The sequence below is a fragment of the Meriones unguiculatus genome, chromosome 6 (assembly GCF_030254825.1).
Source record: "Meriones unguiculatus strain TT.TT164.6M chromosome 6, Bangor_MerUng_6.1, whole genome shotgun sequence".
Classification (NCBI taxonomy): Eukaryota; Metazoa; Chordata; class Mammalia; order Rodentia; family Muridae; genus Meriones; species Meriones unguiculatus.
In genome coordinates, this window is record NC_083354.1 from 132,268,807 (window position 1) to 132,285,351 (window position 16,545).

The 16,545-nt window shown below is 42.9% G+C and overlaps 1 protein-coding gene across 7 annotated transcripts in view; it reads right to left on the bottom strand.

Moving 5' to 3' along the window:
• Positions 1 to 2,995: 2,995 nt before the first annotated feature.
• Positions 2,996 to 16,545, bottom strand: part of LOC110565725 (EKC/KEOPS complex subunit Lage3-like) — a 71,010-nt gene continuing 57,460 nt past the window's right edge. For 5 of the 7 annotated variants that reach the window (XM_060386044.1, XM_060386042.1, XM_060386043.1 and 2 more), the window contains 2 exons: positions 4,307 to 4,462; positions 2,996 to 4,040 (listed from right to left, as the gene is read on the bottom strand). In XM_060386044.1, the coding sequence (XP_060242027.1) occupies positions 3,592 to 4,040; positions 4,307 to 4,313 (456 nt within the window). In that variant the 5' untranslated portion in view covers positions 4,314 to 4,462 and the 3' untranslated portion in view covers positions 2,996 to 3,591. Of the gene's footprint in view, positions 4,041 to 4,292; positions 4,463 to 8,480; positions 8,560 to 16,545 lie in introns of all 7 variants that reach the window. The other 2 variants (XM_060386046.1, XM_060386049.1) reach the window with 2 other exon arrangements.

Consider the following 16,545-nt stretch of genomic DNA (forward strand, 5'->3'; position numbering starts at 1 on the left):
AAGATAAATTTTGGATGGAAGGGTGGGTTGGGGCCCCTACCCCCACTGGAAGTTCCACCTGGCTTCAGGAGGTGGTGACTTCAGGTTCTATGACCATGGCTTCTAGAAGTCTCAGCTGGGGTCATCCCCATAGACCCCCGTTCCAGAGATGACCCCACCAATTCTGTTTTCTCTCCCAGTACTCTCCCCACCCTTGATCTCTGCATACCTGATCCTCACCTGTTAACCTCCCCATACCCTCTCCCACCCAGTTCCCTTCCTCCATCTACTTCAGATAGCTGTTTTATTTCTTCTTCTGAGTGAGATTCAAGCATCTTTCCTTGGGTCCTCCTTGGCTTCCTTGGGTCCGTGGATTGTAGCATGGTTATCCTGTACTTTATGGCTAATATCCGTTTATAAGTGAGTACCTACCACGTGTGTCTGTACAACCCTGGAAGTCACGCTGATTTTACAAACTGAAGCATACATGTAATAGAAGAGCAGAATTGCCTGCACTTATGTAGAAGTATGAACTTGAAAACCTTTGCCCAATTTTAAGACAGGTCTATTAATTTCATTTGTAACATTGGATTAAAAGTGATTATTTCATCATGATTAGGGCACTCAAAAACTTGGAGAATATGGGGGTATGCAGTCACTGTTGGATAATCTTGTCTTTACTTTTAAATATCTTTTTGTCTATATTTTTATAGTATGTATCTGCAAATGTTTAACAGGATAGTAAATGTTAGCTACATTAAAATAGTGGTAATAATAAATGAAGAAAAGTTTTTCAGTTATAGGAATTTACATGTTTTGATGTATCACTTACAATTATTTTGATGTACTAATTACAATTACAACTTACAAAAAAGTTGTTAACAGCAAAAAAGAGATGTCCATGAATGAAGCAGAGGAGAATTCTGAGAGCTTGTGAGAAAACTCGAAGAAACAAGATGAGAGTCTAATAACCTCCCTTTCTCCATTACATGAAATGTTTGTGGAGTGTGCTTTCATGCCTCTCCCAGGTGCAGCAAATAGGAGTGGGTTCAGTTCATCATTACTCAGATAATGCTTCTAAGCATGGGCTGTTCCTGTGACTGTATACAGCCTAAGCCCATGCAACATTGGCTCATTTGACCTTGCTTGACCCTCAGAATCTAAATCGTGTGAAGCTCCAACCCTCAGAGGACCCTCAGAATACAAACTGTGTGACGCTCCGACCCTCAGAGGACCCTCAGAATACAAACTGTGTGACGCTCCGACCCTCAGAGGACCCTCAGAATCTAAACCGTGTGATGCTCTGAATGAAGCTGGCCACTTGCTGAGACTTTAGCGCTCACTTGAGGCTCTGCTCTCCCAGCTTCACCCACCAACCACAGTGGTGACACACATCACCAAAGCAACCTGAGGAAGAAGGGGTTTGTCTGAGATAGGACTCTTTTGCTGTTATAAAATACCATGACCAAAAGCACCTTGGAGAGAAAACAGTTTTTTCAGCATACAGTTCCACAGTATTGTCCATCACTGAGGGAAGTCAGGGCAAGAACTCAAGTAGAGCAGGAGCCGAAAAGTAGGTTCCTGCTGCAGAGGCCATGGAGTAGTGCTGCTCATTGGCTGTGTCTCATGGCTTGTGCCCCACATCTTGCTCAGTCTTTCTTTCTGTCGTCCCCCATTTATTTATTTATTTATTTTAGTCACTCTACAGCCTCATCTAGCCCCATTCCTCCTCTCCTCCTCTCCTCCACTCACACCCTCCTCCTCCCATTTCCCCAAAAGGTTCCCCGGGCACCTCAAGTTGCAGCAGGACAAGTGCATCCTCTCTCACTGAGGCCAGAGAAGGCAGATAAAGGGATCCGTAGGCAAGCAACAGAGTCAGAGAGACAGCCCCTGTTCCAGTTACTAGGTGAAACACATGATGACCAAGCGGTACATCTGCTACATATGTGTGTGTGTGTGTGGGAGGTCTAGGTCCAGCACACACATGCTCTTTGGTTGGTAATTCAGTTTCTGTGATCCCCCATGGGCCCAGGGTAGTTTACTATGTAGGTCTTCTTGTTATGTCTCCTCTGGTTCCCTCAATCCTTCCTTCCACTCTTCCACAAAACTCCCCAAGCTCAGCCAATTGTTTGCCTGTGGGTCTCTGCATCTGTTCCCATCAGCTGCTAGATGAAGCCTCTCAAAAGACTGTTACCCTTTCAAGACCATCAACTCAGGGATGGCATTGCTCACAGTGAGCTGCAAACATCAATCGCCAGTCAAGAGAGGCGTTCCTTTCTTGTCACATGGCTGCTCCAGAGAACGACCTGGTGGGCCATTTCCTCAACTCATGTCGCCTCCTCTGCAATAATGCTAACTTCTGTCAAGCTGACACAAAATTAGCCATCACAATTATTTCAGCTTGAAAGTCAATGAGGAATACAATTCACAGAGGAGGAAGAAAGATTTTCTTAATCATAAAAGTAGAGGAAAAAAAAATCCATGGGACAAATAAAAAAACCATCAGGATAGAAAGCACCCACCATGTCCAGGAGAGCAAGCCAGTAAAACCCTGTGAAAGAAAAGAATAAATAATAATTTATAATAATAATAATTATTATTATTTATTTATGTCATTTTCTGATAAATTCCTAAGAAACCTTTTACTTTCAAACATCTATAAGAGTATGCTAAAAAGAGTAAACCTATAATTACAGGGTAGAAGAAGCTGAGTTAAAAGCCTAGAGATATTAAAAAAAACCTATTCAATAAAATTACATCAGAAAGTGTCCATAATATAGATCAAGAAATAGACAGTCGCTTGCAAGAACCTCTTCATGAACTATTAAGAGTCAAGATGTCAAAAATACAGAGCATTTCTTAACCTACCAGACTGAAAAGCATTTCCATCGTGGACAATGCAGATGGCGGGAGGTTGAAGGCTAATTCATACTTGATGGTACTACCTCATAGACACGGGAGTCAGTTTGGCTAAATCAATAAGCTTTGACCTTAACTTCATAGTAGCATTTCTAGAAATTAATCCTACATATACATTCTTGCCAAATGTATAAAGCATTAATACTTAGGTAACAGAAATCATAAATAGATTTAAATAGGGTCTCACAAAAGTGCTACAGCCATGAAAATGGCTGTCATTTATTCAGATGTTAAAATGACAGAATAAATTTGTATATTATATTGTATGAGAGATGCCTGCTTTAAATTTAAACAAAACAAAACAAAACAAAACAAGATGTGGAGGAGTGCTGCATTATGACGTCCTCCGTGATAAACGTGCTCAGAAACTTGAAAAATTGATAAGGCTCTGATAAAGAAAACAGTGATTACTTCTTATAGAAAAGTAGGACTTTGGGGTGTGAGGGAAAGGTTTACTTTTACCACTAGTTTGGAAAAAATTTTAATTCACATATTTACTTTATTCCTTTATTTTTTCAGATTAGAGGCACAGCTTTATTTTCTTCAGCAACAAAGAGCTTATTTTCTTAAGCATCAAACCAAATGGCCCCTAAGTACCTGAGAACCAAATCAGGCAAGAAAAAAAAAATTAGGCAGGCCCCTTCAGTTAGGTAGCAGCTGCTATTTCTGGAATCTTTTTTTTTTCAGCCAGGCTTAACGGGAAAGAGGAGGCCCAAAGCGCTGTATGGTGTTCACCACCAGAGAAAGCTGGTCCAGAAAGTTGACCACGGAGGTCCGGAGCAGCCGAGGGTCTTCTGCGCTCCAGCGCACCTCCAGCAAGCTGCCGCTCGCTTTAAGCTCCTTCCCTACCAGTCGTTGGTGTGGTTCCACATCAGGAGCTAAGGATCCACAGGCGATTTCTGCCTCCAGACAAGTCGGGAAAGGCACGGTGAGGGCGAATCTGTGACGTCGGATTCCCGGCCTTTCTGTAAAAGGCGTGGTGCTTTTGCTGGAACTCCGGTGAGCTCCACTAACTGCCTCTGGGCCAGCACCACCCAGACAGCAACGGCCGGTCGGGGCCTGTGCAGAGTGACCTGCGTGTGCCGCCTGCAGGTCTGCTGCTCCACTTTCCAAACCACACTCCCGTCTCGACATATTTAACTCTGCAGTAAAAAGAAAACACAACTGAGAAATGCAAGTGCTAGGAGGAAAAAGATTGCAAAGGAAGGACCCAAAGGCTTCCGGACCCTGAGAGACAGTGCCCATCAGGGACACTTTTTATCACTAGAGGTACAAAAAGCAGCCAACGTTTGTAACGCTAAGACGATCTGATCTCTTCAGTCAAATTAAAAAGTGTGTGTGTGTGTGTGTGTGTGTGTGTGTGTGTGTAGTTGTTCCTTTGGCTTGGAACTTACCAATTAATACTCACTGAGCATCAAGCCCCAGAAAATCTTCCCCTCTCTCGCTCTCCAGTGATCGGGTTACCAGCTTGACTTTTTCTTGTGTACCCGGGTTCTGGTGTTCTAACTCAGATCTTCATGGTTGCAGGCCAAGGACATTATCAACTGAACTATATCCCCAACTCCTGAAAAAGTTTTTAAAAATAAACAAGTTGAATGTTGGCCAGTAACATCAGCTCTTGGGAATTGGAGGCAGGAGGGTCACCCTGACACAAGCCTGCATAGCAAGACGGTCTCAGGCAAACAAACCACGGCCATGTGGTTATTATCCTAACATTTCCTGGTACCTCTGGGAGGAAACTTCTATAGCTTAGACATGAAATAACTTTCCCAAGATCATCAGGAGGGAAACAGAAGGTCTAGAATCAGAAACTTAGAATTCAGTCTTTGACTTCTGTGTAGATCATTTCCAAGAAGTAAAAATACAAATGAGAGCACAGGGGCCTGGGGATTATTTCTATGCATGATATATACGAGCATGAAATGTTTTCATGTAATGAATATGAGCAATAAAAAATAAAAAACAAATAAATTAAGAAAGAATGCAAATAGGTTTGAATGCTTATTATCTGTTTCTGTGCCACAGAGAAATAAAAGAATACATCATAACAGTACAAAGTTGTGCTGTAAATATTAGTCATTGCCACAGATAATCAACCCCCCCTTTTTCTTTGTTCTGTGTACTTACTGTTTTGATTATTATGTGGTAGGAGGATTTTCTTTTCTGATTGAATTTATTAGGTGTCCTGTATGCTTTTTGTATGCTTATAGGCCTTTCCTTTAAATTGGGGAAATTTTCTTCTATGTTTTTGGTGAAAATATTTTCTGGGCCTTGGAGACAGGAATCTTCCTTTTCCTCTATTCCTATTATTCTTAGGTTTTATTTTTCATGTTGTTTTGGATTTCTTGGAAGGCTTGTGTAAGAATTTTTTAGATTTAACATTTTTTTGACAAATACATTGATTTCTTCCATTGTATCTTCCACACCTGAGATTCTTTCTTCCATCTCTTGTAGTCTATTGGTTATGCTTACCTGTGTAGTTCCTGTTATCTTCCAAGTTCTTCCTCTCCATGATTTCCTCCATTTGTGTTTTCTTTAATTTTTCCAATTCTATCTTCATATCTTGAACTGTTTGTTGATTTCCTTCACCTGTCTGACTGTATTTTCCTGCTTTTCCTTCAATTCCTTCAGCTGTTTGTTTGAACTTTACTCTGTTTCTTTTATTTCTTTCAGTGATTTAATTATTTCCTCTATGAAGGCCACAAACTGTTTGGCTGCATCTTTCTGTATTTCTTTATGGATGGCTATAATCTGCTTGACTTTATTTTCTCTGTTTCTTTATGTACTTTATTTGTTTCCTCCATTATCCTCTTCATTAGCATAGATGTGAGGTCATATTCTTGGATTTCACTCACGTTAGGGTGTCCAGGGCTACTTGCCCCTGGATAACTGGGTTCTGGAGATGCTATACTGCTTCGACTTTTGTTGGTTGTGCTTTTACGATGGCTTTTATCCACCTGCTGTCTCAGGTGTTGGCTGTTAATTTCTGGTGCCTGCTGGAATCCTGGGGTGGGGAGAATCCCCTTGGCAGGAAGATGGTTGTTCCTGAAGGAGGCCTCCTCAGCTTTTCGAGTATGGTCACCAAATGGCCAGTGCTTCTCAGGAATTGCCACAGCTCACAACCTGCGTGGTCACTATGGACGTTGATAGTCAGAAGGGGTGTCCTCTCACCAGGGAAGTCCAAGAGACAGCTGCCCTGCCACTGGGTTTCTTGCTCCGAATTTAGTGGGCTGCTGCTGCTCTTACACTGTTTGCCACGTGCAGCCCTGTTGAAGAAGTAGGGAGGCCTGTGATTTGGTCAGTTTAGCTAGGAGACAGGTTGTGCCTTGGAGCAATGTGTAGGGGCGGATCCTGTGAGTCCCAGGCCTCTCTAGGTTTGAGGTTGGAGCTCTATGCCCCAGTACCCAAGTGTTAATCAGAGGCAGGTGAGCGCAGCACACAGGTGTGAGGCTGGAGGCTAGAGCCTGGAGCCTGCGGGAACCCAGGAACTTTTCCAGGGATTAGCTGGGTGTCCTGAGGTGGGACCTGATGTTTCTCCCACCAAGGGGTTTTCTCCTGACAGGGAGACACAGTCTGTGGAGTTTGGGGGTCCACAGCTCAGCCTGGGATGTTGAGTAGAGCACGCATGCGCAGGTGGGTGCCTCAACGCTGGCAACTGGAAGCCTGCAGGAACCGGGGATCCAAGAACTTTTTGTGATGGAGGTGGAGGGTTGGCTGGGTGCCCTGAGGTCAGACCTGCTGTTTCCCTCACGGGAAGAGTGTCTCCCGATGGGAAACCCAGTCTCTGGTGCCCTGGGGTCCATAGTTCTGTCTGGGATGGTGAGTCAGGCGCACAGGCGTTTGGCTCTGGGCTGGCGGCTGAGCATCCACCGGAGCCCAGGACCTGAAGCCCAGAACATTTTCCAGGTGTCTGAGTGACCTGAGGTCGGTCAGTCCCGATTGCTTCCTTCACCATGGGGTTTTCTCTCAACTGGAAATCCCAGTCTTGGTGTTGTGGGGCCCACAGTTCAGTGTGGGACAGTGATCAGAGCACGCAGGCGTGTGGCTTTGGGCTGGGGACAGAGGGCCTGCCAGACCTGGGAATTGTTCCAGGGTTTAGCTGGGTGACCTGATCTCGATTGCTTCCCATACCATGGGGTTTCCTCTCACCTGGGAAACACAATCGCTGATGTTTGAGGGCCCAGAGTTCGGTCTGTTCTGCTGTTCTGCTTGTCAGACACAGTGTCCTTTTGGCGCCGCCATCTTGGATACTCGCCTTTTTCCTTTTTTTTTTTTTTTTTTTTTTTTTTTGCCTGTACTTTACTACCCAGCTTTTATTTCACTGGCAGCTTTAATAAGCTTGTCAACAAGCATCCTCCAGTCCAAAAGTAGGACTCTGTTATAATGCCTGGTCAACGGACAATACTCCATGCAGTTAGACAATATGATTTTGGAGAGCAGTAACAGGGTTACATTTTCTGTCATATCTCCTATTTCAGAATTTAGGGGACTCTCTGGGGTGGAAGGTATCAGGAGAAACTTGCTCAAGACAAGATAGATCAAGACCACAATAAGAGGAATACAGGAAGTGATGTCTCTGTAGAGGGGCTTAGCACTGACCTGAGAGAACAGGTTCTCTCGGTTGCAGTGGTAGAGAGCCTGCAGGGTAGAAGATCAGAACACTAGACAGAGGCAGTAGGCATCTGCACTGAGACAATGTTTGCAGGACAGGACTGAACCATTGCACACACAAACTCACAGCCACTATGGCTGGAGTGTGCCTTCCCCTGCCCTAAAGAGACAAGCCAGGAAATTAACTCACCAAGTATGTCACCTAAGTTTTTAAAAACGTGTGGTGTGTGTGTTCACAGGAGCTGGTGGAAGGGAGAAGAAGGCATAGATTTCTTTGGAGTGGGAGTTGCAATGCTACCAGCTGTCCAGTGTGGATGCTGGGATCCAAATTCCAGGCTTCATCACTGTACAGCAGCAAGCATTCTAAGCTGCTGAGCCATCTCTTCATCCTCTAAACTTGTTTTTAATAAAATTCTCAGCAGTTCTCAGCCCATGGGCTGTAACCTGCAGGGGTGTCACATCAGATATCCTGAGTATCAGATATTTACATTATGAGTCATAGCAGTAGCAAAACTAGTTATAAGTAGCAAAATAATTTATGGTTGGACATCACCAAAAAGAGAGGGAACTCTACGGAAGTGTGGGAGCATTAGGAAAGTTGAGGACCATAGCAATTCTAAGTAACAGTTAATTAGATATACCTCCCAGCATTGCTGGGAACCCAGGGGAAAAATACAGCTTATGCTGGAATTCTGACACCATCTACCATCCCCTGGTAAAACTGCAGATTGCAAATCAATGTTTTTCTTTACGTAAATAGGCTAACAGCCTCAGTGAAAACAATACCCAGATTAATAAGAACATTAAACATCACATTTACTTTCTGAATTACTTTTATTAATACTTGTATGAAACAATTTCTATTTCTAATAGAAAAAAGGAATTTTTTCCTGGATGATAATACCAACTTAGTTCATCAGTAACACCATTTACATTTTGTCTTGTTTTATTATCAGTCCTGAATTTCTTACCTTACCATGTTCTCTTTCATTATGCTTCAATGTCTGTCTGTATATATGGAGGGTTCTGATTAATACTAATACCATTTCTCTGGAAGAAAAAGTATTTGTGAAATTACCTTAAAGAAGCAAAGGACTAATGATTTCACAGTGGTATGAACAGAAGGACACATGAAGAGTATGGGAAAGAGTGTTTGCCGTTCCAGAAGATATCCAAAAAGCTGGTGTCCTGATCGGCATCGCTGATCAACAGTATTTTGTAATTTTCATTGAAAGGCGTGTAAGGTATCCCTTACAACTAACTGATCTACACACTCAATTTCTGAGATACTTTGAGTGAAGAACCTGTTTACTTTTTTGAATGAACTGCTAGAAAACTGAGAGTCAAATGTGGGCTTTATCCTTAGTTACTATTAACAATTTTGTTTTTAAATAATAGGATTTTTATTTTAAATATATGTAAATAACTATATCATTGGCTATTTTTTACTTTTTTATTTATCTTTTTTCTTATTTTATTTTCTTCTATTTTTATTTATTTGTTTATTTATTTTTGCATTCCTAGTCCGGTGATTTCAAATGGATTTTACTTTTCTTACATAAGATGTTTTAAACTTTTATAATAAGAAAAGGAAGGGAGAAAAGGAAGGAAGGAAACAGAAAAAAGAAAGATATCAATTCCCTTAAAATAATTATAAGAGTCAAGTTAAATTATCTTACTGAATTGTTGTAAGAAATAGAATGTGGAGGGGTTCCAAGATAGCGGTGATCAGTGTGCACTGTACGGGGGGGGGGGGGGCAAGGATCTGAAACTCTGAAACTGGTGAGTGGATGGGCAGCTGAAGCCTGAGCATCAACTGTGAGGCTTCTTGGGCTAGAGGGGACAACCTTGAGCTGGGACGGAGTGGATCAAGCCCCAACCCTACCACCGTGGGCTTCTTCAGGATCTGAGAGTGGCTAACTGTTGACCCCCTGCCCTGTCCCTTGCTCTAGGAGTGACAGCAGCTGCCCCAGGTACGGGCCCCCAGCTCTAGCAGCCAAAGAGCTAAGCCACTGCTGGACCAAATCTGAGAGCAGACAACAGTGGGCCCCTGTGCTTTCCGCACATGCCTGCCTGAGAGTGCTCCTCTGAGTGAGTGAGTGCTCCTCCTCCGAGTGCGTACATGCAGAGCCCCAGACCCAGGGATCCCCTGAGCTATCTGTCAGACATTGGATCCCTCGCACCCACTGTGGGCAACATTGGGATCCCTGGGACAGCTTTCTCAATGCGGAAGCCCCTGTTCTGTGGCTCTCCTAGTGGAGTCCTGGCAAACAATTCCTGGAGCCACAATGGTGCAGATCTGAGTACCTGGAGTACAACAGGCCTGTGGCCCACTGAGCCATTCAGGGCACCCACACATGCGCACTGCACCCACGAACCACTCCAGGACCCCACCTGTGCTCTCCACCCTTCCAGGCATCTATGTGCTCTAGCACTTGGTCCTTCAAGGCATGTTTCCACGTACACTCCCGTGCTTGCACACATGCATCTGCAACATTCCTTCCATAGCTGCATCTGAAACACCAACATCCACTCTCAAACCGGTGGACCCCTCTCATCTGTCTGAAGAATACTCCAAACTCTGGAGACAGACGGACCCATTTTTGCAGTGCAAGAACAAACAGCTACAAGAACAAACAGCTAAGGTTACGAACAATCAGATGCTCAAGGCCAGCGAAAGAACACATCCAACAAAAATCAGGACAGCAGGCTTCACCAGCAAACCCCAGAATCAATGGATATTTTAATTCATCAGAAACACAGGAAAAATCATGTTAAATCTATGCTTACCCAGTTATTAGAGACACATAAGGAGGAAATGAACAAAGCTCTCAAAGAAATACAGGCAAATATAGCCAAACAAATAGAAGCACATATAGAGGCATACAGAGAGGAAATGAACAACAACAACAACAAAAAATAGAGGCCATCATGGACAAACAGGAATCCAAATACAAACAGATGAAGGAAATGGTGCAAGAGATGAAAATGGAATAAGAATCGATAAAGAAAACACACACTGAAGCGCCTTGAAGCTCATTGATACAGGAGACAACTTCCTGAACAGAACACCAACAGCACAGGCTCTAAGATCAACAATCAATAAATGGAACCTCATGAAACTGAAAAGCTTCTGTAAAGCAAAGGTCACTATAGTCAGAAAAAAAAAAGTCTACAGACTTGGAAAGGATCTTCACCACCCCTATATCTGACAGAATGCTAATATCCAGAATATATAAAGAACTCAAGAAGTTAAAAAGCAACAAATCAAGTAACCCAATTAAAAAATGGGGTACAGACCTAAACAGAGAATTCTCAATAGAGGAATATCAAATGGCAGAGAAACACTTAAAAGAAATGCTCAACATCCTTACTCATAAGGGAAATGCAAATCAAAATGACCCTGAGATGTCACCTTAAGATCAAACACTCAAGTGACAACACATGCTGGAGAGGATGTAGAGAAAGGGGAACCCTCCTCCATTGCTAGTGGGAATGTAAACTTGTACAATCACTTTGGAAATCAATCTGGTGCTTTCTCAGACAGCTAGGAATAGTGCTACATCAAGATTCAGCTATACCACTCCTGGGCATATATCAAAAAGATGCTCAAGTACACAACAAGGACATTTGCTCAGCCATGTTCATAGCAGCTTTATTTGTAATAGCCAGAACCTGGAAACAACCCAGATATCCCTCAACTGAGGAATGGATACAGAACTTGTGGTACATTTACAAAATGGAATACTACTCAGCAATCAAAAATGAGGAAATCATGAAATTTACAGGCAAATGGTAGGAACTAGAAAAGATCATCCTGAGCGAGGTATCCCAGAAGCAGACAGACATACATGGTATATACTCACTTATAAATGCATACTAGACCTAAAAGATAGGATAAACATACTAAAATCTTTATACCTAAAGAAGCTAAGCAAGAAGGAAGACCCTTGGTAAGATGTTCAGTCTTCATTTAGAAAGGCAAATGGGATAGACATTTGAAGAAGGTGAAATTAAGGAACAAGACAGGAGACTACTATAGAGGGCCTCTGAAAGACTCTACCCAGCAGGGTATTAAAGCAGAAGCTGGACTCATAGCCAAACTTTGGGCAAAGTGCAGAGAATCTTATGAAAGAAGGGGGAGATAGAAACACCTGGAAGAGTCTGGATCTCCACAAGGAGAGCAACAGAACCAAAAAATGTGGGCAAAGGGCTGTTTTCTGAGACTGATGCTCTAACCAAGGACCATTCATGGAGATAACCTGGACCCCCTGAACAGAGGAAGCTGTAGCAGCTCAGGCTCCAAATGGGCTCCCTAATAAAGGGAGCAGGAGCTCTCTCTAGCATGAACTCAGTGGCTGGCCCTTTGATCACCTCCCCCTGAGTGGGGAGAAGCCTGACCAGGCCACAGAGGAAGACTATGAAAGGCAGTCCTGATGAGACCTGATAGGCTAGGGTCAGATGGAAGGGGAGTGGGAAAGGGGCATGGGAAGAAAATAAAATGGAAAGAAAACATTGAAGACTCTGCTACTTTTACTACAGCAAGTGCCTTGTTAACAAAAATAACCATACTAAATTACTGTCAGGGAAGCTGTGATTGATCACAAGAAATCAGGGAACATGAATTTTATATTGTAGTACTTCACAAGGACATGAGGGTCAGGGTTAGGGTCAGGGTCAGGGTCAGGCTTCACACAAGACTAAAATGCAAGAGCAGAGTATGAGAACCTGCAGCATAGTCAGCACACAGCTAATCTTTAGAGAACACACGCATGAATAAAACACAGTACAGTGGACTCTTTGTAAAAGTGATGTGCCTCTACCTTAGAAAAAAGTAAATCCCATATATAGCAGTTTGTAGATTTATTCATATACCTATGAAGTTACTTGTTTCAGGTAATGTTATTGAAACACCAAACCCAACCCAACCCAACCAAACCAAAACAAAACAAAAACAGTGAAATTGGTAGTACATTTACTACATCAAGAACTTTGTTGTGGGAGGCTCCTAACTTGTTTCCTGTTTTCTTCTTCTTCTGGTGTCCATCCTCTTTGCCTTTCGGGATGCGGATTGAGCGTTTTAGTCAGGGTCCTCCCTCTTGATTAGTTTCTTTAGGTGTACAGATTTAGTATGTTTATTCTATATTATATGTCTATATGAGTGAATATAAGGCTCTGCCCTGCAGACTATCAAAGCAGATGTTGAGACTTATGGCCAAACTTGGGGCAGAATGCAGGGAATCTTATGAAAGAAGTGAAAAATAATAGTAAGAGCTGGAGAGGACAGGAGGTCCACAAGGAGAACAACAGAACCAAAAAATTTGAGCACAGGGGTCTTGCCTGAGACTCATACTCCAACTAAGTACCATGCATGGAGATAACCTAGAACCCCTGCACAGATGTAGCCCATGGCAGTTCAGTGTCCAAGTGGGTTCCATAGTAATGGGAACAGGGACTGCTTCTGACATGAACTGATTGGCCTGCTCTTTGATTACCTCCCCCTGAGCGGGGAGCAGCCTTACCAGGCCACAGAGGAAGACAATGCAGCCACTCCTGATTAGACCTAACAGACTAGGATCAGAAGGAATAAAAAAAAAACCCCTCCCTTACCAGTGGACTTGGGGAAGGGAGTGTGTGGAGAAGGGGGAGGAAGGGAGGGGTTGGGAGAAGAGGAGGGAGGGAACTAGAGGGGGGGATACAAAGTAAATAAAGTATAATTAAACATAAAAAAAGAATAAAAGAATTGGAAAGAAAAAAAAGAACTTTGTTGTAATGGTTCTTTACAAGAAAGCAGAGCATATGGCCCTACTCTTGTTGTACTGCATAAGGACATCAGGTGATCACAGCATTAGGAATGTGAGAGAGAGTATATGTATTTGTAACATTAGCAGTGCACAGAATCATCTTCAGAAAACACAGGCCCAATTGGCTAAAATACCACACAATGGTGTATTTGCAGAGTCCATGTACTCCTACTATGGCAAACCCAAATCCCATTAACAATAGTTTGGAAAGAATTACTCATGAATCTCTAAAGTTGCTTGCATCAGAAGAGCAGGTACACATTGCTATGTAAAGCACATTTTTACAAAAGAAGACTAAAGATGGCATTACTTTTACAACAGAAAGATTTGTCCTAACAGTGCTCCTCACAGAGAGAAGTGCTGCCTTGGGAGCACAGCACAGGAGTAATTCAATAGCAATACTGTTGCCCTGCATAAGGACATCACGGTTAGGTGTCTGTGTGGTTAGGGTTAGAAAGGAATATGGGGGAAGCGCGAGGACGCCTCTTCAGAAGACCACAGGCAGACTTCACTATGGCATCACAAGGTGGCGCATTTGCATAAACCAATGTACTTCTGCTCGTGGGCAAACTCAATCCTGGTTACAGCTTTCACTCTTAAAACTGAAGCTGCTTGCATCAGAGTATCGTGTGTACGTTCCTAGGTAAGTTTGTGAAGAATAGAGTGCTCAGTCGGGATGAGTGAGGCAACACAGGCCCAGACGACACACATGATATATATTCATTTATAACCAGAGTGTAGTCGGGTAGTACAGGGTGGACATATGACAACACACAGACCCCAAGACGATGAGGCCAACAGACACCTTAGACTTCATGTCAGCCTGCTAGTTAGGGAGTGGGGGATATCTCTAGCATGGAACTATGTTGCCTGCTTTCTAATCACTGCTCCCTGGTGGGACTTCCCTACCAGGCCCCGGGGGAGGAAGAAGAACCCAGTCCTCACTCGAATAGATGAGCTGGGATGTGTGGGTAGAGGGGGCTCCCCTGTTCCGAAGACGAAAGGGAGGGTGGGACTGGAAGGAGATGAGGGAGGGGCCTATGATCTAGATGTTAACTGAATTAACAATAAAAAGAATAAAGTGCTAACTGCAGTATTTTTACAACAGCAAGAACTTTGCTAGACCAATAATACAAAAGAGAAAGTGGTGTTTTAGCGTAAGAAAGCCGTGAAGATGAGTTTATTGCCATAGCTCCGGGCACAAGGTCACATGCGTTAGAGTTAACATTTTAACAAGGAAGGAATGGGAGGGGAAGAGTATGACTGTCTACACTGTTAGCAGTGCACAGAATCTTCTTTAGAAAACACACGCCGAAGTGACTAAAACATCGCACAATGCCATATTTGCAAAAACTAATGTACTTTCACTGTGCTAAAAACTAAATCCCAATTACAACAATTTGGGTGGTCTTGCTCTAACATCTCTAAACTCGTTAGTGTGGGAAAAGAGGTGTGCACACTCCTTGGCAAAGCTGTGGGCTAAGAGCTCAGTGAAGAATGTGCTGCCTTTACAGCAGCAAGTACTTTGTTAAGCCAATTCATTGAAATGAAATTTCTGTTGGGGAAGTTGTGGCCAATCATAAGAAAGCAGGGCACATGAATTTTTTATTGTAGCACTGCACCAGGACATGAGGGATAGGTTTATGGTTAAGCTTTACACAAGAATAATGCCAGGGCAGACTGAGTATCTGTAGCATGATAAGCACACAGCTGATCTCTAAACCCCCCTAACACACACACAGGCAGCTAAAATGCTGAACAGGGGTGTAATTGTAAAGGTAATGTCCTTCTACTGCAGAGAAAATAAACCCTGGGTACATCAGTTTGTAAAGATTTAGTCACTTAGCTCAGAATTCTTGCCTCAGAAGAGCAGCAGATGATGCATTTCCAAGTATGTGGGCTTTTAAAAAATGGAGTAAAAATGGTGTACTTTTACAACAGCAAGGACTTTGCTATAAAGAACTTTGGGGCAGTTCACCTCACAGGGAAGTACTATACGGGCATTGGTGATTAGTTAGAAGAAGGTAGAACACAGGTGTTTACCATTGTTGCATTTTATAAGGATATGATGGTTAACAATGGCATAGCATTAGGGTTAGAACAAGAAAGGAACATGACAGAGGAATACAAGTATCTGTAACTTTAGCAGTCCAGAGTGTCACCTTAGAAAACACTGGCCCAAGTGATTAAACACTGCCCAGTGGTGTGTTTTCAAAAACCAATGTACTTCCACTGTGGCCAAAACTAAATCCCATTTACAACAGTTTGGAAGCAATTACTCATGCATCTCTGAAGTTGCTTGCATCAGAATAACAGAGCATACATTGCTAAGTAAAGTGAGTTGTTAAAAAGCAGATGAAAATTAATATTTTACAACAGGAAGGCCTCTGCTATCACAGTGCACCTCTCAGAGAGGCGCTGTGAGGAGTTGGTGATTATTTACAGGAAAGCACAGTACAGGGGTAATTCAGTAATAATACGGTTGCCTTGAACAAGGGCATTAGGGTTGTGGTGAGAGTTATGGTTGGGGTTGGAACAAGAAAGGCTTACTAGGAAAGAGTCTAAGTGTCTAACTTTAGCAGCAGTGACTGCTTTAGAAATCACAAACAACTGGCTAAAACATCACAAGGTGGAATGTTTCCAAAAGCCAATGTAGGTGTACTGCAGTGAGAACTCGATCCCAGTTGCAATAACATGGTCGGTTTTACTCTTAAAACTCGAGTTGTTTGCACCAGTGATCAGTGTGTACATTCCTTACTTGACTGCATAGCTGCTACATAACTGGATTTGTTAAAGGCAACTTTCAGAAGCGCATGGATTTTGTTAAACTAATGCACCAGTCTGAAAAGTACAGTCAGATAGTTGCTGATTTAGACTGATGATCTTTTGGTTGTGTTTAGGGCTTCTGCAGGAGGAACCCATACCTGGCACTGTCAAAAGGGACAAGAATCTGTGGTTAGATAGGTTATAGGCCCCAGAGGAACAGCTCTTGTTCTACAGAATCAATACAGCGATAAAAGAACTCCTCATGACTTTGCTGTATAAATAGATCAGATAAATAGACTCAGCCTCCATCGGAGAAGCTTCATTTCCAGCTTGACTTCTCTGTGTTCTGTGTCCAAAGCATGTGGTACCTTTAGGAATAGGATACTATAATCTAGTTCTTGTGGGAGACTGAAAGTAATAACATTTGCTTACTTTTCGTTGGATGTGGGTAATGTCGCATTAAGCC